General features: G+C 50.6%; 1 protein-coding gene across 3 annotated transcripts in view; it reads left to right on the top strand.

Moving 5' to 3' along the window:
• VOPP1 (VOPP1 WW domain binding protein) overlaps positions 1 to 11,763 on the top strand; it is a 109,021-nt gene extending 97,258 nt beyond the window's left edge. For all 3 annotated transcript variants that reach the window (XM_024764365.1, XM_024764366.1, XM_024764367.1), the window contains one exon: positions 9,038 to 11,763. In XM_024764365.1, coding sequence (XP_024620133.1) covers positions 9,038 to 9,228 — 191 coding nt within the window. In that variant the 3' untranslated portion in view covers positions 9,229 to 11,763. The remainder of the gene's footprint in view (positions 1 to 9,037) is intronic.
• Positions 11,764 to 24,252: the final 12,489 nt, after the last annotated feature.

Genomic DNA, 24,252 nt, shown 5'->3' with positions numbered 1-24,252 from the left:
TATGGAGTTGAAATAATAATTTTATTATTTAAAAAAAATTTTTATTGGAGTATAGTTGATTTACAATGTTGTGTTAGTTTCAAGTGTACAGTAAAGTTAATTAGTTATACATATACATATATCCACCTGTTTTAGGTTCTTTTCCCATATAGGCCATTACAGAGTACTGAGTAGAGTTCCCTGTGCTATACAGCAGGTCCTTATTAGTTATCTATTTTATATATGGTAGTGTGTACATGTCAATCCCAATCTCCCAATTTATCCCTCCCACCCTTACCCCCTGGTAACCATAAGTTGGTTTTCTACATCTGTAACTCTATTTCTATTTTGTACATAAGCCCATTTGTACCCCTTTTTTAGATTCCACATATAAGCGATATCATATGATATTTGTCTTTCTCTGTCTGAATTACTTCACTCAGTATGACAGTCCCTGGGCCCATCCATGTTGCTACAAATGGCATTATTTCATTCTTTTTTTATGGTTGAGTAATATTCCATCGTATACATGTACCACTGCTTCTTTATCCATTCCTCTGTTGATGGACATTTAGGTTGCTTCCATATCCTGGCTGTTGTAAATAGTGCTGCAGTGAACATTGGGGTGCATGTGTCTTTTCGAATTATGGTTTTCTCTGGGTACATGCCCAGGAGTGGGATTGCTGGGTCATAATGGTAGTTTTATTTTTAGTTTTTTAAGGAACCTTCGTACTGTTCTCCATAGTGGCTGCACCAACTTACATTCCCACCAACAGTGTAGGAGGGTTCCCTTTTCTCCACACCCTCTCCAGCATTTCTTGTTTGTAGATTTTTTGATGATGGTCATTCTGACTGGTGTGAGGTGATACCTCATTGTAGTTTTGATTTGCATTTTTCTAATAATTAGTGACGTTGAGCATCTTTTCACGTGCTTTTTGGTCACCTGTGTATCTTCTTTGGAGAAATGTCTATTTAGATCTTCCACCCATTTTTTGATTGAGTTGTTGGTTTTTTTGATATTGAGCTGCATGAGCTGTTTGTATATTTTAGAGGTCAATCCCTTGTCGGTTGCTTCGTTTGCAAATATTTTCTCCCATTCTGAAGGTTGTCTTTTCATTTTGATTATGATTTCCTTTGCTGTGCAAGAGCTTTTAAGTTTAATTAGATCCCATTTGTTTATTTTTGTTTTTATTTTCATTACTCTAGGAGGTGGATTGAAAAAGATCTTGCTTCGATTTATGTCAAAGAGTGTTCTGCCTATGTTTTCCTATAAGAGTTGTATCGTATCCAGCCTTACATTTCGATCTTTCATCCACTTGGAGTTTATTTTTGTGTATGGTGTGAAAGTATGTTTTAATTTCATTCTTTTCCATGTAGCTATCCAGTTTTCCCAGAACCACTTATTGAGGAGACTGTCTTCTCTCCATTGTATATTCTTGCCTCCTTTGTCGTAGATTAATTGACCATAGGTGTGTGGGTTTATTTCTGGACTTTCTGTCCTGTTCCATTGATTGACTATGATTTTAAAATGCTTTGGACTCCAGAGTCTTTTGCCATTCGATCATGTGTAGATCTGGGGGGACATTTTTGAAATGATCTCTCTCAAGTCTGTGGCACATACCCGTTCTTGCCTGGCCTCCCCTGTCTGTGGTTCTCACACATACGATGGTGTCTTCTTCCCTCCACCTCCCTGAGTGAGTCAGAACTGAGTCTGTCTCCTCTCCGTTTCTCTTCTCTGTGGGAGCTTGAATGCCCAGCCAGGTCAGTGTCTTGTCAAGGGTTCTGCTTTAGCCAAATGAGCCAAGCGTATTGAATGTCTGGGACCCCCTCGTCCTCTGTGCCAGCTGGTGCCCCATCTAGCCCGGGTAACCGTCACACTCACCACGAGGGTACAGGCTCCGTTCCTATTGCCTGTGCCCTCAACCAGTCTCTCTAGCAAGTTCCATCCCTGTGTTTGTTCACCTCAGGGTCTATGTTCTTGACAAGTACCTAATTTATCCACCTCCCATCTGTTCTATTTCTTTAATATTCTAAGGTGCTCAGATGTTTTGATCCCATCCTTCCAGTTCCCAGCAATATCCATGAGTTGTGACCGTTAACATAAAAATAACAATTAAATTGGACCCCTTTGCCACTGTTTCTCGTTACCCTCTGGTGTGAGTGACCACACTGCGTGAATATCCCAGACACGCCTGCAGCACACCTCTGGTACAAAGATCACAGCCCCAGACCCCCCATCACTTGTGATAGGGAGTTGGGGGTCATCCCTTCAGATGCTTCTGTCCTCGAGGGCAACGGGTGGGGTTGGTGCAGGCTTGCTGGGCTGGGGCAGCCAGTTCTGCGCGTCACATGAGGAAGAGGCCTGTCTCAGGAAGCTGCCATGTGTGTCCGGCATGGTGTGGCAGAGGCAAAGTCCAGACCAGAACCACTATTCGTCCCTTCTTCCATTGCGCATCTCACATATGGATTCAATGTCTGCTGCAATGCCAGGGGCTGCTCTGGGCTCCGAGGTTCCCAGGTGAGTGGAATCCTCTCCTCAAGTGCAGAGACTCAAAGTATTCTACTGCAGTGCGGTGCCGACATGCAGGTTTTGTTCTGGGTGCCAAGAGGACAGGGTACCTAATCCAGCTAGGATCGGGGTGGGAGTCAGTGAGCTGTGATTCTGATTTGAGACTTGAAAGATAACTGGGAATTGACCCGATGAGAGGCCGGGGAGCAGTGGTGTGAAGATGGGGAAGGACGTCCCAGGAGGAGTGGTCTGCATGTTGGATGCCCAGGAGCTGCTCTCTGACGAGGGTGAGGGAGAGGTGGGCAGGGTGCAAGCAATTGGGTTGTCGTTGGGAGGTAAAGAATGAGGCAGGATGGTGAAATGAGACTTCGAAACAGGTAAGAACCTGATGACGGAGGGCTTTTTATCTCTCGTACGGGAACTCGGCTTACTGTCCTGTGAGTGAATTGGTGGCTGTGGTGACACAGAGGGGAACGAATACAGGACATTCGAGTCACAGGTGGAGGGGTGAGCTCTGTGTCTGCTGGAATGTGTTTGAGAAACCTGCCTGAACCTTGAGAAGCAGCCTGGCTGGAGGAGGTGGGTGTAGCGCCTGGGCTCTGATTAAACCGTGAGAACACAGGCAGCGTGTGGAGGAAGAGAACACCGGAGCCAGCTCTGAGCTGGGCTGATTGTAAAGGCGCGGGGAACGGATGGAGTCAGACAGCAGGGCCCTGGGACCCGGCGGACCCACTGCTGGCAGACCACTCGGTCTTTCTCAGGTGGCCATCGGCTGTCCTGCGTTCCCACTCCATTCTCTGCGGCCAGCCAGGTTCTTCTGCATCCCAAGAAAAGGTTGGCCTAGCTTATCTCCTCATGACTTACTGGCCGGTGAGCTTGGCCGAGTGGCGGCAGGGTCGTCGTTAAGAAAGCTTGGCGGCCAGGCCCTCCTTTGGCAGATGGTATCTTTGAAACTTTGAAGAAACAGTTCACGTCAATGCTTATGAATTACTACAAGTATAGAAAATCTACCTAATTTGTTTTGTAAAGCTAGTATAACGTGTAAACCTAGTGTAACCAAAGTAAAGTTATATTGGATCATGTTTAATGATCATAAGTACAAAAATCTTGGGCAACTGAATTAAACAGTGTGTCCGCTCGGGGGGGGGCGCCTGTCAGTCAACACATCTCTGCTGAATCTAGGGCTCCCCCTCAAATCGCACAAAGACTCTCAAGGGGGAAGAGACGATGGCTGCAGGGGGTGGAATAACTTCAAGTCTCTGGAGAAGGAGGCTGTGGCCGGGTTAAGAGCGCAGCCCAGGGCGGGTGGTGGAGCCCGGGGAGCCTGGGCCGTGACAGCCCTCAGCCAAGCCCTTGGTCCTGGGATGGCGCCCAGAATGTAGGTCCCTCACGTCACCAGCCTTCTCTGGGTTTGCCCGTCCCTCTTTAGCTGGAACTTCTTCCCCCGTTTCCTCACCCCGTTATGAGACACACGTCACAGTGGAAAGAGCCTGGGCTTGCCAGTACACTACTGGGTTCAAATTCCAGTGCCTCCATATAGCAGCTGTGTGACCTTGGGAAGTTTTGTCTCGCTGAGCCTCCGTGTCTTCAGGAAAGTGGATGCAATGCCGATACCCTTGCTGTCCCCACCGCGCCCTCTGCATAGGGTAGAGATGCAATGCAGATGAGGGAACAGCGGGGCAGCGGTGTGGCTGCAGCTGTTTTGCCCACTTCTCCTGGTCCTTTCCTCTCTATCTCCTGGAGAAACAGTCTTCCTCTAACTCCAGCTTCTTCACAGACACTCTGTCTTTTCTTTCTCTAACTAAACCATCCACCGTAAGCCTTCAGAACTGAAGGGCAAGTTCTCTTCTCCCACATTCCGCCCCCGCTAAGTCAGGGAGATGGTGCAGGTGTCCCCTTGTCTCCTGGCCATCACTTCTGTACCCTTACAGTCCCGGCTACTTTGAATCCCATGCCAGTTGGCTGTGCCGCTCTTTGTCACCATTTTGCTACTGTCTGTGAGCATCTCTTCTTTGAGGACTTTGGAATGTGTCTGCTCAAATCACCGACCCGCAGTGGCATGCAGTACAGAGGCTGCCTGTGTGAGCGCCGGGTCCTTCTTCCCACGCACGGAACTGTGGGTCCCTGTGTGCTGCTTCTCTCTGCCCAATTGACAGGACGTGCTGGGTGCCCTCCTGTGTACCAGGCTCTTTGCTAGACAGTGGCGTTCAAATGTTGAAGCAGGCTTATAAGGTCCCTGCCATCATTGAGCTTATATTCTCTGTAGAAATCCTCTCTTTCCTGTATTTCTGCCCCTACCTCTATAAACGCACTCAAGCATTTCCCATCCTTAAAAATACTTCTGCCGTAAGAATATACAGTGGGGAAAACACAGTCTCTTCGGTAAGTGGTGCTGGGAAAACTAGACAGCTACATGTAAAAGAATGAAATTAGAATATTTTCTCATACCATATACAAAAATAAACTCAAAATGGATTAAAGACCTAAACGTAAGCCCTGAAACATAAAACTCCTAGGAGACAACATAAAGCAGAACACTCTTTGACATAAGTCATAGCAATATTTTTTTTGGATCTGTCTCCTAAGGCAAAGGAAACAAAAGCAAAAATAAACAAATGGGACTACATCAAACTAAAAAGCTTTTAACAGGGAAGGAAACCATCGTCAAAACAAAAAGGGAACCTTCTGAATGGGAGAAAAGATTTGCAAATCATATGTAAGGGGTTAATATCCAAAATATATAAAGAACTCATGCAACTCAACAACAAAAAACCAAACAACCTGATTAAAAAATGGGCAGAAGACCTGAATAGACATATTTCCAGAGAAGATATCCAGGTGGCCAATAGGTACGTGAAAGGACGCTCAGCATCACTGATCACCGGGGAAATGCAAATCAGAGTCACACCGAGATATCACCTCACACCTGTCAGAATGGCCAACATCAACAAGTTAGCAAGGATGTGGAGAAAAGGGAACCCTGTGCACTGTTGGTGGGAATATAAGTTGGTGCAGCCACTGTGGAAAACAGCATGGAGGTTCCTCAAAAAACTAAAAATAGAACTAATAGAAATAAAATGATCCTGCAGTTCTACTCCTGGGTAAAACATCCAAAGAAAATGAAAACACTGATTTGAAAAGTACATGTCACCCAGTACTCTTAGCAGCTCTATGTACAGTAGCCAAAATATGGAAGTAAACTAAGTGTCCATCAACAGATGAATGGATAAGAAGACCTGGTGTATATATGTGTGTATATATATATATATATATATATATACTGCATCACACACACACACACACACACACACACACAATGGACTGTTACTCAGCCATAAAAAAGAATAAAATTTTGCCATGTATAACAATGTGGATGGACCTGGAGGGTATTATGCTAAGTGAAGTAAGTCAGACAGAGAAAGACAGATACTGTCTGTTATCACTTATATGTGGGATCTAAAAAATACAACGAATGAATATAACAACACAGAAGCAGACTCACAGACATAGAGAGCAAACTAGTGGTTACCAGTGGGGAGAGGGAAGGATGGAGGGGCAAGATAGGGGTAGGAGGTTAAGAGGTACAAACTGCTATGTCTAAAATAATAAACAAGGATATATTGTACAACCCAGGGAAATATAGCCATTATTTTGTAATAACTTTAAATGGAGTATAATCTATAAAAATTTAGAATCACTGTGTTGTACACCTGAAACTAATATAATCTTGTAAATCAACTGTACCTTAATTTAAAGCAGTTTTTTTCTGTTTTGTTTTGTTTTGTTTTGGCTCTGTTGGGTCTTTGTTGCTGCATGTGGGCTTTCTCTAGTTGTGGTGAGCCGGGGCTACTCTTCATTGCAGTGCACGGGCTTCTCATTGCGGTGGCTTCTCTTGTGGAGCACAGGCTCTAGGCACATGCGCTTCAGTAGTTGTGGCACGCGGGCTCAGTCGTTGTGGCTCACGGGCTCTAGAGTGCAGGCTCAGTAGTTGTGGCTCACGAGTTCTAGAGCACAGGCTCAGTAGTTGTGGCTTGCGAGCTCTAGAGGGCAGGCTCAGTAGTTGTGGCTCGCGAGCTCTAGAGGGCAGGCTCAGTAGTTGTGGCGCACGGGCTTAGTTGCTCTGCGGCATGTGGGATCCTCCTGGACCAGGGATTGAACCCGTGTCTCCTGCATTGGCAGGCGGATTCTTAACCGCTGCGCCACCAGGGAAGTCCCTTAAAGCAGTTTTTTAAATAAAAAAAAAAAACAAAAACACGTCTGCCCTTGTCGTGCATCCCTTTAGCCACCACCTCTCCCCTCTGGTCTTCACCCCTTACCCTGGAGCAGCTGTTTGCCCCGGCAGCTGGGCTCCTGTGCCAGCCATGGTGCTGAAACTGTTGGCCAGAAATCCCAAATGTCCTGTGGGCTGAGAAGGCGCGGTGCTGCCCTGTCCCCTCCCGAACCCCGCTCGGTGACACAGCTCCCGCCTCACTGCTTCACTCTTTGCTCGCATTCTCCTTTCAGTCTTTGCCGCCGCCTACGCCTCCTGTGTTTCTCCTCGTTTGAGTGCTGGCCTTGTCTGCGCTGCTCTCCCAGCCGTCCTCTGTCCCTTCTACACACTCCTCCTGGGAGGTTTCGGCCAAGGCCACGTCTGTGCTGCCACTTCCACAAAGAAGGCCCCCAGAGCTGCCTGGGCTCCTGCGGGCCCTGCCCTTTTCCTCTGTCCCCTCTCTCGCCTGGTGAGCCCCTTATCAACGCCAGAAGCCGGGCCTTTCCGACGCAGGCCTCTCCTCCCGACACGCTCCACACTGAGCTGGTCCCGGGTCCTTGGATACACCTCCAGAGCCCCTCTCTCATTCTCTCCTCCCCATTTCTTCTCTCATATTCAGAGGCTTCCATTGTGTCTTTCCCGGACTATTACATTAGCCTCTTTTTATTCATCTTTAACTTTTTATTTGTATAAAATATAAAGGGATTCAGAGATAAATAAAATATAATCTCTGCCCTTGAGAAGCACACGGTCCTGGCTGGTCACGGGCTTGTATACAAACATGTCTTGTAAACGAGCGCGTCTCCTGGCAGCAGGCAAGATGCACCAGTAGAAGCAGGTGCCGTCTGTTGGGCCACACAGGTGTGAGATGAGGCAGGAGCTGATTAAGGTGCCACCCGTGGCTGACTGCTGTCCTCCCGACACCCTTGAGTGCATCTCTGGCCAGGTGTTTCTGTCCTGTACGCTCTCCTTCAGCACACTTGTAGATTTCCAAGACATCCTGCACACCTTGGTGGGCATCTTTCCGGGAATCTGACCTTTATTCAGTTAAACTGTGGCAGAGGAAGGTTTGCACAAAAAAAGACCCTAAACGATACACACACAGAGACGACCTCTCTGTGCCCGAGTGTCTCCTGGGTTGAATGAGGCCTAGCCCAGCCCACATAAAACCCGGAGCCCACAGTTTCTCTTCTCGATTCTTTAATTGTTTAGTCAGTATCCTGTCATGTTGTCAACATGATCAGAAAAAGCAGATCAAAGGAATAGGCTCCAAAGCAGCAGCTCAGGTATTTCTACTGTTAAAATAGAAAAAGAGAGGGCTTCCCTGGTGGCGCCGTGGTTGAGAGTCCGCCTGCCGATGCAGGGGACGCGGGTTCGTGCCCCGGTCCGGGAAGATCCCACGTGCCGTGGAGCGGCTGGGCCCGTGAGCCATGGCCGCTGAGCCTGTGCGTCCGGAGCTTGTGCTCCGCAACGGGAGAGGCCACAGCAGTGAGAGGCCTGCGTACCGCAAAAAAAAAAAAAAAAAAGAAAAAGAGAGTTAGGGCTAGATTTTGGGCAGGGTGACCAGTATATTCCCTCTTGTCACCGTCTATGCTCTCTGGACCCCCGTGCCCTGCACCCTGGCCCGCAGCAGGGCTCAGCCTGCATCCTACAGTCTCCCTGAGACAAGAGCATCCTTCTCCTGCAGCATCCAGGGCAGGGAGAGAGTCCACAGACATGTCAGCCCACCCCGCTGGCATCCGCCCCGTAGGTCGTCGCCTTATCTGGGAATTGGGCTCACCTGGATGACAGGTAATCTGCCCTGATTAAACGTTAATCCAGCAGGTGGGAGTGGAGCTGGTACTTCAGCAAACTGTTCTCAAAAAGTGCGTGGAGGTGCCGGTGATGATTCTGGCCGAGATTCGGGAACACAGGGTCCTCTTTTCAGTTCTCTCTGAGTTGACTTACCTTTCTACGCCCAGGCTTTTTAGGCTCTAAGGGACACTCGGCCCTCTCTGTCGGTAATTTTTGGGTGCACCTCCCCAAGGTCTTGGCAGAGCTGCCCTGGTGTGTCACTCGGCTGCGGCTTGGTCCCTGCCACACCTGATCCCGCTGACCTCCCTCCATCACTTAGACACCCTCTTGGGTTGTGGTGCTTTCTGGCTGTCTGCATCCAGTAGAGGAGAAGCTCCAGGAGGCGGGGGCTGGCATGTCCCCTTTGCTCGTCACCTGATCCCAGGTGCCCTGCTGTGTCTGGGCCCTGGCTGTGATGGGCTGTGGGTTTTTTCTGCTGTGCTCACATCTGCTTGCCTGTCTTTCAGGAGCCCAGCAGCTGGGGCTGCCGTTTTACACCGACCCTGGAGGACCAGGGATGAACCCTGCTGGGAACCCTGTGGCGATGGCTTTCCAGGTCCAACCCAACTCACCCCAGGGAAGCATGGCCTACCCACCGCCCCCTTCCTACTGCAACACGCCACCGCCCCCATATGAACAGGTGGTGAAGGCCAAGTAGCCGGGGGAGGCTGTCACCCGCCCTCCCTGGCGCCCCATCACTGTTCACCTCCAGGAATGGTCTTCTGAGCCACTAAGGGCAAATTCCTTTCTGATATCTTCAAAGCAAGCACAGCTTCCTTTCAAGTTTTCCTTGGAGGACCAGTATTTGAATTCACCCCGTGTCTCCTCTGTTGCTTCTGTTTCCAATGTCATCTGTGCTCTGGCCGAGTGGAGAGTCCCGAGGGTTGACCCCCAAGGGTGGCGCATCCAGACCCTCAGGGGAGAGACCCCGGCAGAAGGTGAGGCAGGGCGCGTGCAGGTGAGTACGCGTGAACGCGAGGAGGGGCCCAGGGCGCCCGGAAGGCCCCACACACGGCAGGCGGCCCGTCTGAAACGAGGCACCACAGGGCCAGCTGTGTGAGCCCCTTGCCCATCAGTCTTCCTCTTCCAAAGGCTCTCAGAGAAAACAGGCGTTGGTGGCGCAGCCTCGGAGCCCCGTCTTCTCCATCCCCTTCCTGAAGACCAGAGCTGCCCTCTGCACAGCCAGGGCTGGGAGAGCCCTGGGCACGGCTTGCACCTCAAGGAGATGGGGATCTAGAATCAGGCCAAGTTGCTGTCTATAGTTACCTGAAAGTCACTAAGGAACGTTATTTAAATTCATGGGAAATTGCCCCCTGCCTCCAACCGGACATTGCATTTGATGAGCTCTTGGTCTGACTTGGGGAAAAGAGTGTTCGAGCCCTTTTCAGTGTGTCCTGTGGAAGATGGCGTGGAGTCCTGTCCTGAGGTCAGACTCGGAGTCTTTCCTGGACATCGGCAGCTCTCTGGCCTGTGATCACGGCCAGACAGCTCTGCGCCGTCCCCTGAGGTCGCTCTGACGGTGCGTTGTGATGGACACTTTCAAAGCAGACAGGCGCATCCGGCTGGGAAGCCACGTCAGCCTCTGGAGAGAGGTGTCCTAGCAGGGCGCAGTCAGTGGCTCGAGCCTGGGTTGGGCAGGCCTGGGCCCTGGCTGGTTGGCCTCAGCAGGTGTGCGCCGGGCTCCGAACGGGAGGAGCTTGCTAAGAAAGAGACGGGAACGCAAGACCCCAGGACTGCAGAGCGATCTCTTCAGAAAGGACTGAAAGGCTTCACTGATGATGAATTCATCAAAATTAGAATAAAGAAGATCTGGTTGGAAACGCAAAGCCTGGCTCAGAAACCTCTCTGGCCCTGGGATCACAGGTAGTCCTGGGGTTGTCAGGAGGCCGGGGTCCTGTTCTTCTGCATAGTGAGTAATGCCCACGGTCGCGTATTTAAACCCTGAGTGAGACCTGACAGGTCACGTGTAGGAAGGGCAAAGCCGCATAGCCGAGACATGTAGGTCCCTGTATATGTAGTGGTGGGGTGGAGTGCATTTTTTTTTTATTTTGTGGTACACGGGCCTCTCACTGCTGTGGCCTCTCCCGTTGCGGAGCACAGGCTCCGGACACGCAGGCTCAGCGGCCATGGCTCACGGGCCCAGCCGGTCCGCGGCATGTGGGATCTTCCGGGACCGGGGCACGAACCCATGTCCCCTGCATCGGCAGGCGGACTCCCAACCATTGCGCCACCAGGGAAGCCCAGAGTGCTTATTTTTGAAATGAACTCAACAGAGCCTCTTGAGGAGTTGTCACTCATTGAACCTGAGCGTCAGGACATCTCACCGAGTGGATACTGAGGGTTTTCATTCCCTAGCCCTAGTCTCCGTGTCCCTGCTCTACTGGGACACGTCTGTGGCGTAGGAGTGAGGAATCAGGATGGGGCCACACTGACTTACCTTTTCTAAGGGTGGGGAATCTGGGAGCCTCCCCGGGAATTCCACAGGACGCTCCTGGAGCCAGGTGAACCCCTTGGAAACAGTCTGTGAACACGGATGCTGCTGCCGGTGTCTTTGACCACCGAGTGTGACCTCCGAACTCCTGTGCCCAACTTAGTACCTCCCCGCACTCAAGTCCTTGATTCGAATGAGACAACGAAGCGCAACATTTGCTGTTTACAACCCAGGACAGCTGCATGGGTCCAGAAGGTCCTCTTCCTCCAGGTCATTTGTTTTGCATCTTCAGGTCCAGTTTCTCCCGAGTTGGATTGGGTGCAGCTGAGTAGCCACCCAAATGTCCGTGACGAAATGTTGTTTATCTTTTTGATAGCAAATGATCTTGAGACAGTGATTTACGTAGCACTCACCAATTTTATATTCATGTTTGTGTGAGATAAATTTTGTTTTCCCTTGAACCAGGGTGAGAACCCACTACCGTGGGCACTGACACTGTGTGTGGAAATTCCACTCGCAGTGACATTTCCTGCCCATTCTGTTTCCCCCCGTGCTGTCGGTGGACAGTGCCCACCGCTTGGAGCCGGTCCAGTTCCTGGTGTGTGAAGTTCCACAGAGTTCCGTAGCAGGTGTGGCCAGGAGGAGCTGGGAGCAGATCCGTGCGTGCTTTTCCTCTTGTAACACTTGGCTTATTTCTCTTTTCTGTACTTTTGATAGGGTCATGTTTCCTATGTATGCAAAATAAAAATAAATTTGGGTGTGTGCTTTGACTCTTTTGCTGGGGAGTGGGAAAGAGGGGAGAGACGAAGTTTCTAAAGAAGGATGCACAGTGGGCACTCAGTTCAGCTGGGTGGGGTGGATGGAGTGCGTGAGGAATGCACCCAGTCTCAGGAGAACTGGAAATTAGATGCTATCCAAGAAGATAAGGAACTTTTGTTTCACCAACACATTTAAAATATCTAGCTAAGGAAAAAATTCTCAGAATAGGAAGACAGAAGCATTAATTATGTGGACTCACAGCTAATACTGATATTAATTATCTGGGGGCCTGAGTGTACTTTGCATAGGTAGGGGAGCCTTGATTTTAAAAATCCAACTCTAGGGCTTCCCTGGTGGCCCAGTGGTTAAGAATCCGCCTGCCAATGCAGGGTACACGGGTTCGAGCCCTGGCCCGGGAAGATCCCACATGCCGCGGAGCTACTAAGCCCGTGTGCCACAACTGCTGAGCCCACGTGCTGCAACTACTGAAGCCTGTGCACCTAGAGCCCATGCTTCACAACAAAGAGAAGCCACCGCAATGAGAAGCCCGCGCACCACAAAGAAGAGTAGCCCCCGCTCGCCACAACTAGAGAAAGCCCGCGTGCAACAACGAAGACCCAATGCAGCCAAAAATAAATAAATAATTTAAAAAAAGAAAGAATCCAACTCTATTTGGTCAGAAACTGTATTTCTCTCACAGATCTATAGCTGCTACAGTTAGGCTGTATTTTAGATGAATCACCAACTGAGATAATGTTTATCAAAAAGTGTCTTATAATTTACTATATTAAAACAGGACAGGAAACAAGGTAGAAGAGGCCAGCCTGCCTGCTGGTGGGGAACGCAGAGCTGATTTAGACGCCTCACCGGACAACCCGCTGGTCCTCAGCTTCCCCCAGTGACACGGGAGCAGGTCATTTACACATCAAAGGTCATGACTGGAGATGGTAAACAGTACTCACTCTTGTCTGTCCCTCCCAAATTTCACTGAACTCCAAGAAGTCCATAATAGTTATCAAGGCAAAAAAGTGCAAGATCAGAAATTGTAATTTCTGAAATAGAAGGTGAGTTGCTCTCAAGCAAGGGTAGGGAGGGAAAGGCGGTAGTTGGCTTCTTCACGCCTGTCATGGTCAGGAGGAAGTTAGCAGCGTGCCCCCGTGTGGGTGCAGAAGAGATGCGGATACGGGTGGCAGAAGTTGTGTCCTCTCGCCAGAGCCCCGTCCCCCAAAACCTGCTACCCACTCGTGCCCTTGAATGAGTTTCTCCCCTCAGAGGTGACGAGGTTGTACTCACAGGCTGCTAGGACCTTTCTCACCGGAGTCTAGGGCTGGGCCCTAGGATGCAGGTGCAGGAGTTGGATGGGTGGAGGGGTGGGGGGGCAGAAAGAAGGTGACAGGATCCACCGAGGGCAGAGTCTGGTGGGCGGGAGGCCTCCAGTCTCCAGGTCCCCGGGCAGGCAGTCCCGCTCTCCACGCCCCTTCTCTGCGCTCCCCTGGGGAGATGCGAAGCCCGGTCCCTCCCTCCAGGCGGCCGAGCGGGGAGGGTCCGTGTGTCTCGTCCTCAAGTACCCAAAGGTCCCAGTGCCCGGCACGTGTGGTTCGGTTCTGGGGAGCCCTGGGAAGGCACGTCCGCGCCTAGCTCAGGCCGGTGCCCGGCCAGCCGAGTCCCCCAGAGCCTGGGGAGGACGCTCTGGGCGCGCTGACCTTGGAGACCAGCTCCCTCTGCCCACCTTCTGCGCTTGCTCTCGCCGGCCGTCCTCGTCGCCCTGTGTTGTGGTGAGGGCCCTGGCTTAGCGCTCGCGGTGGAGCCGGGTGGGCACGGAGAGACCATACGCGCACATGGACGGGCGTTCCGGACGCCCTGCCTCGGAGTCGCCCTGACGACTGGGGGCACGGGACGTCCTGGTGTCCCCGTTTCCCCATCTGGAAAGTGGGGCTACGGAGGCGCCCAGGGTGTGGTGCGAGTTGGACAGCCAGCGACGCACGCGACACCCCGCGATGAGCCCGGGACCGGGGACCGCGGCTTCTGCGCCCAGATCGCCCGCCCAGAGAGGGGACGGGAGACTGGGCCCCGCCCCGCCCCGAGCCAGGCTGGGGCGCGGCACCTGCGCGAAGCGGGTGGGGCGGCCCCGGGGAGGCTCCAGGAGGGGACCCTGCTTAGCCCTTCTTGGCAAAGTCCCTGCTGATACTTTTTTACTCAAAACCCAACCCGTGCCTTTATTTTTAATCTAAAATGTAGACCGTACAGGAAAGCACAAAGCAAAAGGTAAACAGAAATCACCTGCGACCCCAGTATCCCGAGACTGCGGCTGGGCGTGTTTCCGTCGCTTTCTAGGTCCCTCGCTCTGACGACACAGGTGCACCGCGGGATCCTTCGTAGCCCACTTTCCTCTAGCATTTTTCCTGGCATTTAAATAGTCTCCTGCTTCTTCCCTGCAATGATTAAACAGCGCCCCACCACACGGCTGCGCCGCAGGTGATTTAACCCACACACTCCGATCTAATTTGGGGGTCGCTCCATTTTATTTTTCATTTTTAAACAGCAAAGTATTCTACACACCCAGAAAAATGAGTGTAACTTTTGCCTAAGGCGTATGGTGGATGCCGGCCGGACGCTCGGGAGCGAGCGGCGAGGGGCCGGGCCGGTGGTGTGGTGAGGACGCAGGGGACCCGAGTCGCCCTGAACTCCCGCCGGGCCCCGAGGCGCTCCCTCCCGCGCCAGCCCGGACCCCGGGCCGTGGACGCCTAGTCCCGGATGACTGTGCGGGCCGAAAACCCCCAGGACGGTGGCTGCCGTGGAAAACCAGGCTTTCTGGTGACGCCTCTCAGTTTGCTGGCGTAACTGCGGATGCTGCAGAGCAGATGTACTCACGTGAACACGCAAGCCACTCAGGACGCAGGACGGAGGCGCCCCGCGCAGCGGCTCCACTGCGCCGCCTACCACCGCCTGCCTTTCTTCCTAATTTTACCACATATATGTTTTGTTTCACTTTTCGGTATTAATGTATTTCTCCAACTTGCTTCTTTTGCAAAAATTGTTGCTCATTTTCCCCTATTATGGACAATGCTGTGCTGAGCGAGCCTGTGACCATTTTAAATGTTCATCCACATTTATTTCCTCAGAATAAAACCTGAGGCTTAAATTGCTGGCTCGAAGCATCTGTACATTTTCCCGGGCTTTCGGCAAATATTCCCACTGGGAAGATTGTACTGACGTGTCCCACCAGGCTTGGCAGGCACTGAGTATGAGCCACGGTCCATGCATAGCTGCCAACTTGAGCAGGGGCCGGAAGCCCCATTTTTGTTCAGTTTGTATCATTTATTACATGAATCTCTCACCAACTGTGAGAAGCACCTTCTCGAGAGGTGTGTGGTTGGCAAGACCAAGGCTGGAAAGACCAAGCTCTCATGGAAGAGAGAAGGTTGGGGAGAAAACATGAAATATGGCATATATTAAATAAATATATTTATGAAATATTTATGATATAGAAACATAGCACTGAATATATACGGCATTAAGTATATAGATACATGAAATGTAGCTTTAAGTATATATTACGAGTGGAGTAAGTAAGACTTCTGTAAGCTGTCCACCCCCAGATACCAGCGGCACTCTTCTCCTCAATGTCCTTCCTCAGCTTATTATTCGGGTGGCAGCATCACGGTCTGGGGCAGCCTCTCCCCTGTTCTTTGAGGACACACACAACCTACCCCTTGAAGTGTGTGAACCAGCCCAGACCTGGCAACCCGAGTCCTCATTTTCATTCTTCAGTGAGCACACCGCACTCATCGTGGGCTCCGGAGTCGAGGCATCTCTGCCGCTTAAACTCACTGGTTAGCCCCCCGTGAGGGGTTCTGCACTCTGAGCCTCAGCTTCCTCAACCGAACCGTGAGGACAGGAACACCTCCATGTTGTTTGGTTTAATCCAACCCCCATTCCCTTCCCTGTTTCTTCTGTAGAAGCCAGAAGAGCCACACATTTTCTTTGCAACGGGCCCAGTCTTGGCCAATGATAGATACTACAGAAGTCTACTCTGGGCCTCTGGGAAAGATTTCACTTTTGTCATGAATGAGACTGGAGTTGCTGGCACCGCCACATGCAGGTTCACCCTGCTTTCAACACTGATGTGATATCTGGAGCTGCAGCAGCTACCTTGTGACCATGATGGAAAGGCCAAGATGATCACAGAGATACCAGCTTTCATAGGGTTGAACCAATTCTAGGTTTATTACCTGAAACAATAAATTCCTGTGAATCAGAGATTTTCTGTAAGTAACCTTCCTTGTGGGGTGGTTGTGAGAAGTAATTTTTTTAAGGACTAAATACAGTACCTAACACTGATACTCAACAAAAGGTATTTTGTGATTTTTTTAGTAGTGTGATCTCAGTTGCCACAGGGTATTTTCAACTCTGATACATGAATGGCCAGGAGTAAGAAGATGCTTGTCGAAGGTGATTCTCTGCTTCCAATCAGCATCAGTGACCTTGGGCAAGTCTTGAACCTCTATGGGCCTCAGTTTCCTTAGCTGCTTATAAAATAATCAAACTTCCCTCTCAGCTCTAAAATTCTTTGATTTTATTTTCTTTTCCCTAGAAATCTTTCCATCACAGGATGTAGCATCCCGACTGACGACCACAGAAGGATGTGGAGGGCGTGTGATATTCCTAGTGCAGTTTACAAGTCCCTCAGGACACCCTGGGACTCCCAACCAGGCCTCTGCATGTGATGCAGTACGGAGTACAAAATACCACCTAAGAAACAGTCCTGCCAAAAATGTCCAACCAGGATATAACCACATCTGGAGCAGTGTTGTCTGACAGACATTTTTATGATGATGGAAATACTTGCACTGTCCAGTACAGTAGCCACGGGCTAAATGTGGATATTGGGCACTTGAAATGAGGCTAGGATACATATAGTTGATTCACCTTGTTTTACAGCAGAAACTAACACAACATTGTAAAGCAATTATAGTCCAACAGATGTTAAAAAAAAAAAAAGAAATGAGGCTAGGGAGATGCAGGGACTGGATTTTAAAATTTAACTTAATCTTCATGAAACTAATTTACATTCAGATACTCATCGGTGGCTAGTGGTTACCATACTGGACAGTGTAGCTCCAGAGTCCAAACTGAACCTCCAAGTTTCAGGAAGTGGGGAGATGGCAGGACAAGTTTCCGTGGGGAAAGAATCAGACAAACTCATGGGGGAGATTTATAAGACAACAGTCCTGGTGTCTTCAGAAAGTTGATATCGTTAAAAACAAAACAAAAAAGCAGGTGAGTGTCCTAGGTTATGAAAAGATTAACAAAATAGGAAGCAGGAACCTAGATTGGATGCTGACGGAAAACAACAACAATACAGACTTAAAGCCCTCCTGACTCGGTCGGGGCACCGGACGTGGCCTGGACGCAGCGTGTTACAGGATCATTGTTAGTTTTCTCAGCTGTGACACTGGTACTGATTACGCAGCACATTATTATAATAATAATTTTATTTTTGGCTGCGTTGGGTCTTCATTGCTGCGCGTGGGCTTTTCTCTGACTGCGGCGAGCGGGGGCTGCTCATTGTTGCAGCGCGCGGGCTTCTCATGGCGGTGGCCTCTCTTGTTGCGGAGCACAGGCCCTAGAGCACAGAGGTTTCAGTGGTTGCAGCACGCGGGCTCAGTAGTTGTGGCTCACGGGCTCTAGAGTGCAGGCTCAGTAGTTGTGGCACACGGGCTTAGTTGCTCTGCAGCGTGTGGGATCTTCCCGGACCAGGGATTGAACCTGTATCCCCTGCATTGGCACGCGGATTCTTAACCACTGAGCCGCCAGGGAAGTCCCTACATCATGTTTTTTAAAAGCTCCCATTGGATCACATTGGTTTACAAACATGCTGTTATTTAAAAAAAAAAAAAGTTTTTTCTTGATCTTATTTCTCTTACCAACTATGGCCCCATTTCTTTCCTCTCTTTTGCAACCAAACTCCCTTTAGCGTTGTCTGTCCTGCTCACCAATTCACCAAGGACCTCCAGGCTGCTGGATGCAATGGCCAACTCCTAGCATTTCTCTCACTTATCAGGATCGGCTGAAGCAGCTGGTCACTCCTCTGCACACGTAAAATTTCCTCACTGGCCTCCAGGAAAACAGACCTCTACCCAATGAGGTAGAGGTCTTCTTCTCATCCTCCTTTGCTGGAGCAAACTCCTCCCGATTCTTGGTGTTATGTGGCCAAGGCTCTGCCTTAGCTCCTTCCTTCCCTATTCCCTTTCCCCGCACTTTCTGGGTGAGCTCTCTCAGCTCACAGCTGTAAATAATCAATATGCAAATGACTCCAAAGTGACAGTTCCCTCCCAGATTTCTCTCCAAACTCCAGCCGTCCCGGTCACCTCAGACTCCACATGCCCGGACCCCCGACTGGCCTCTTCCACATCTCAGCTGCTGGCGACGCCCCTTCCAAGGCTAACTCTGCTCTCTCGTGCTCTGCACTGGCCGTCAGGAATCCTACTGGCTCTAGGACACAGCAAGAGGCCGACCATTCTCGCCAAGCCCACATCATCTCTCTCCTGGACCAGCCTTCTGGTTTCCCTACGTCCACCAGGCATTCTCTCAGGATGTCCCCTTCGATGCATAAATCAGATAACGTCCTTCCTTTGCTCAAACCCTCCAGTGGCTCTGTACTTCACCCAGAGCAAAAGCCAAACTCCTCCGAATGGCCTTCCAGGCCCGGGCCTTCCTTCCTCCCCGCCCCCTCCCCCGCGTGGCCATTCACTCCACTCTTGAACAGGGCACGGCCTTTGTCAGGTGCTCTTTCCACAGATACTCATCTGGCCAACTCCTTTAATTTCTTCAAGTCTTGGCTCAAATGTCACCGTCTCTAGTCTTACTCTGACCATCCTGTTTAAAACAGTAATTTGTGTTCTCTCCACCATCAGTCCCTCTTATTTTGTTTTACTCTATCTTTTTTCCATATTATTTATTACCTTATAGGAGAAAATTTATTTAGCCTTATTGCTTGTCTCTCGCTGCTACACAAACTCTACAAGATAAAACTTTTTGACTGTTTTGATCACTGATGGATTCCAAGTGCCCAGAATAATGTGTGGCATTGAATAAGCCCTTCATGACTATGTGTTGAGTAAATTAACATCCTCAAAGAGATAAAATATTGCAACAAGAAGAGGATATACACAAAAGATACCCTGAGAACAAGAAAAACTCCTGGAACTAAACACACAATGGAAGGATTTGAAAATAAAGTTGAAATCTCTTGGAAAGGAAAGCAAAAAGGTGGAGGGGAAAAAAACATTAAGAAATAATTCAAGAAAATTTCCTAGAATTGAAACACACGAGTTCCCAGATTGGAAGGGCCTACCAAGAACCCAGGACTACATCGACAGATGAATGGATAAAGAAGATGTGGCACACAGATACAGTGGAATCTTACTCAGCCATAAAAAGAAACGAAATTGAGTTATTTGTGGTGAGGTGGATGGACCTAGAGTCTGTCATACAGAGTGAAGTAAGTCAGAAAGAGAAAAGCAAATACCGTATTCTAACACATATGTATGGAATCTAAAAAAAAAAAGTTCTGAAGAACCTAGGGGCAGGACAGGAATAAAGATGCAGACATAGAGAATGGACTTGAGGACACGGGGAGCGGGAAGGGTAAGCTGGGACGAAGCCAGAGAGTGGCATGGACATATATACACTACCAAATATAAAATAGATAGCTAGTGGGAAGCAGCCACATAGCACAGAGAGATCAGCTCGGTGCTTTGTGACCACCTAGAGGGGTGGGGTAGGGAGGGTGGGAGGGAGACGCAAGAGGGAGGAGATATGGGGATGATGTATATGTATAGCTGATTCACTTTGTTATACAGCAGAAACTAACACACCATTGTAAAGCAATTATACTCCAATAAAGATGTTAAAGAAAAAAAAAAAAACCCCAGGACTAGGCTCATCATCGTGACAGAGAAAAAACTGTACAATTTGCAAAGTGCTCACATCAAAACACAACATCTGAGCACAAGGAAACAATCGCTGCGGCTCTGAGGTTCTCGGAGGTAACACTGGAAGCTAGAAGTCAGTATGATGCCTCGAAAATTCAGGAGGAAAGTGGCTTCCAGTGCAGAATTCTCTAAACAATCTCTGATTCAAGTGTCAGGGCAGAACAATGACGCCCTTCAGGCAGGCAAGTTCTCAGAACTTTCAGCTCAGCTGCAGGGAGCATGGCCCTTCCTGCTACCGGAGAGCCTCTGGAGGCAGCACCGTCCTGTTCGTTACCCCCCTTTTAGTTCCCAGCAGCCAAGCATAAAGCGCTGGATAACCCTGTGGCCTCTCTGACGAAACGGTTTGAAAAGCTGGCTTCCTCAGTTCGTGGGACCGTGGGAGACATCTGTATGATTATGGGTGGATATGTGATTATGCTGCTTGCTACATGTTTTATTCCCTTGCGAACAATACTTTAAGGAGGGCGTAAGGTCCCTGTTAACATGTGACCAGCACTGCATCTGATGATGATCTTATGAAAGCCACAAGGATCTACCTGGTGCAGAAGCGGGAAGACCTCCAGGGGCATTAAACAAAAAAACAAAGATCAGGCTGGAGGACGGAGCACCCAGCCTCTCTGAACTTTTAGATTTTGTGTAAGCCTGAAACTGTGGCTTGGTTCCTCCTTGCCCCCGTGGCAGACTCTTCCCCTTGAAGGACCCTGGTGCGGCTGGGCACACACACGCCCATGCCCACGATGGCCGAAAGCTCGGGGATGCTAGGCAGAGCAGTGGTGCGCGATGGTGGCGTGCCCTGGGATTTTGGAGCTGGGCAGACCTGGGTTTTCATTTCATTACTCAGGAGAGTGAGCCCGTTTCTTCACACACAAGCACTACACGCACACCTTCAACTCCCCCATCACAGAGCACTTCCACGTGCTAGATGCTTTCTCCATTTGTTATTCCACTAACCAAATAAGGTTGGTTAGTCCAAATAAGGTCCTGATTACACAGAGAGACTCTAGGAAACGGCTGATCCAAATTCACACAGGCTGCTCCAGCCTCTGCGCTGGATGCCCACTCCACAGGCTCCTTGACGACGGGGGCCAGCCGCAGCCTCACGCCAGAGGTCACGGCGCCGCGAGGCTGAACCGGTCACACTTCGCCGCGGTGCCCTCCCGCCATTGGCAGAAGTGCACGCCCGGAGGCCCGCCGCCGCGCCCGCGCTGCGGAGGAGCTGTCCGAGGTGCTGACACAGGCGGGCCGGCCCTGAGCCTGAGCGGGGCTGCGCCCTTCCGCAGGCGTCCGTCGCGGGGCCGGGCGAGCTGCAGGAGGGTGGCTGTCGCCGTCACTCTCAGCACAGAGCACAAGGCCTGGCATGCTGGGTGGAGGACTTGAGCAAACTGGAGAGGGAAATGGGGGCAGGGGCGCGTTGTGAGGCCGACTGGACGCGTCATAGCCTCCGTCACCCAGCGACCCCACCCCAGGGAGCAGGGGCCGTGGAGGAGCCTGCGGCCTTCCTCTGATCAGGAGAAGCGACGACGCAGCACAGCCTTCCAGGCCACCGGCCAGTTTGACAGAAGGCTGACAGGTGCTGGGGGTGACCGTCTGGTTGGAATGGACACCTGGCTCTCCTCCAGAAAACATGATGTGGAAAAACAGAGACCTGAAAGGAAGGGGCCCTTGAAGCTTAGCAGAGAGACTGGGAAGGAGTAAAGACAGTCTGTAAAAACGTTTGGGGGACCTGGACCTCACGCCTGGGTCCTGCTTTTGTGAATTTAGCAAATGAGTAATAGCGGTTGAGAACTGCCTTACGAAGTTAAGAGTATGGAATTGCACTGAATGGTTCGAGGGACCCAGGAGGGCAGGAGCACAGATGACAGGGCCTCTCCGGGGTTTCAATTTCTCACCTTCCGTGTTGGGCACGTAGGGGAAGAGGTACTGAGTACAAGTCAGAAGTATGGCCACTGGCAAGAACTGTCGGGTCGGAAGCCTGACTGTCCCTCACTCGGGCTGTGACCCTGGTCAAGGCCATCAGCTTTCTCATTTGTAAGACAGTGATGAGAAAAGTGCCCACCGCCATGCACGCCGTGACCCCAGCCGTGCCGGGGCCATTCACGGTGACTGTGAGTGTAAAGGCCTGTCACATGGGCAGGCTCAAGACAGGCTTCTCTTGGTACTGCCCAGGGCTCGGAGGCCCTTGGGATAGAGAGAGAAAGCCGTCATTCTAGTGAAGCACCTAGGACGCCATAACGTGAGCAACGGCCACGTTTTCCACGAGGAAGGCCATCTTCAGAACAGTGGCCAAGGCTTCCAACCGTCGCTCTCAAAGGCAGAGGTGAGAAGAGACGAAGACCCCGCAAGTGTCACAACAAAACCATGTTTTTACTAAGTACCGAAACAGGGAACCCCACACAGTTTCTGTGGACATCAACGTTTTCTCTTTCTTATTTTAAAATGGCATTGTGCGTACACATTATTTTACACACTTAGACACATCTTGGATACACAAACTAAGAAATCACCGTGAGCTGCTCTGAGGTCCGAAATTGCACTCATCACAACCACTACACCAGCTCTGGGACTCCTCTGTCCCGCTGCCTCTGGGGACTGAGAGCTGGACCTGGCACCGTGCAGCCACCCGTGTTGCGCCCCAGGAAGCGGGTTACTGTGGAGTCACAGACTGCGTCTCTGTTGACATCTGGTGGGCCAGCGGGAGGGGTCAATCCAGCTGGCTTCTAAAAAAACCCTGCAAATACAATCTCCTCCGTTTACCTCACAAGCGCTCCATCTTCCCTCAGTGTGCAAGGCAGAAACAAGCCGAACATACAAGGCATCGTGACGCCCAGGTGTCACGAAGTGTCACCCTCACTGCTTCCGGTCAGGAGACACGTGGCCAGGACCAGGGCCTCCACGCGCTGCCCCCTCTTGCTGAGGGGGGTGAACCCTGTGCAGCCCCACTGGCCCCCCGAGAAATGAGGCGGCTTGGGTAAAACTCCGTGCCGAAGCCCCGCGAGGTGGCAGCAGTGCAGCTGGGCTGAGCTGCGACACCAGGGGAGCTCTTCGGACAAACAGCCCCTCGGCTCACTCACGTCCCGCCTGCAGGCCCCGGGGACGCACATGAGCAGGCCCGGGAAGACGGTTACAACACAACCGTGAGGATTTATACCCATGGAAGTCATCATCCTAACTTGAACAGTCGTGACGGAGACTCATGAGGCGTCATTTAGAAACCGAAGGGCACGTGTTCGGGAGTCGGCCCCACCGCCAAGGCTCAGCAGGGTCCTGAGGACTGCACAGAATTACACACGTGTGAAGGGATCTGTCTTCTACATGGACACTCTCTCACCTTTATGAAAGGAGTGGAAACGAGGCTGATAAACATCTGACAGTCCCTTGTAGATAAGGACCAGACCGTCAGAGAGACCTATCTTGTCTTTTATGAACTGGCCTTAGCTCATGAGAAGTCTGTACAAAGTCCTAGACCACTCATACCATGACAGCAAAACTCTTCTAAAAACATGTACAAGGTAAAATTACTGAGGGTATGCTAAGCCAAATTAATGCCCAGTTTTAAAATAAAAACTGTCAGACAGACAGAATCGTAATTTTCTTGGGTAGGAGACTGTTTTCCATATGCATAAATGCAGACTAGTACTTTATGCCTAATACGTTTCATCAAAGGTGAGACTTTTATCACCCAAATCGTAGACAGAAATAAGGACTAAATTCATTCCAAATTTGTATTTGGACGACTTAGCAAACTTTGGAGTGAGTTCAGCTGGAGGGACATGGAAGAGACGCATATCCTTCCGCTCATCGTGCGTCTGGGATTGTGCCCGCTGTGCTTGTAACACTGTTGCAACACCGACAGAACTGAGATGCAGCCTACTCTACTAACACACACTGAGTCTAGACTGGCCAACCCCCAGTCACGGCTACATGATTTACAATGTGGCCACGAAAACGGCTCCCTCGAGTGGCCCTGGTGTCGTGAGTCCACCCCCCAGGGCACGAGCTGCCCTGGATTGCGAGCAGGGTCCGGAACTTCACACGAAGAGCCTGAGAATGGGAGCCCCAGCAGAGCTGCAATGCACCCCCTCTGGCTTCTTAAAAACACTGAGGTGAGCACGAAACACAAAGAGGGAGCATTCTACCTGGTGGAAAGGCTCACCACCCCCTACTCCAGCAAACTCCCTCTACCTGTTCTATTTTTTTTCATTTCTGGAGTGGTCTTTCTCTCGTGCTGATCTGAAAGGTACCCACAGAAAATGCTGGAAAGTCTTATGACTGGGACATCACTGCGGAGAATCTTCTGTTACATAGGAGAGACACCACCTGCCTATTTCCTGTTTGTCAGTACAGAAAACACCCCACTTTAAATATTATGTACAGAGAAGAGGCTGCCGCGTGCCCTCATGCACAGCCAGCTCGGGCTCATGGACAGAGAAGGGCTTCCGTTTAGAACAACCTACACCTACAGACAGCAAACACCAAGAGACATGCACACACTACA

This window comes from Neophocaena asiaeorientalis, unplaced genomic scaffold (assembly GCF_003031525.2).
Source record: "Neophocaena asiaeorientalis asiaeorientalis breed wild unplaced genomic scaffold, Neophocaena_asiaeorientalis_V1.1 scaffold191, whole genome shotgun sequence".
Lineage (NCBI taxonomy): Eukaryota > Metazoa > Chordata > Mammalia > Artiodactyla > Phocoenidae > Neophocaena > Neophocaena asiaeorientalis.
Note: the sequence above shows the minus strand (reverse complement) of the source record. Positions and strands in the feature narration are given on the sequence as shown.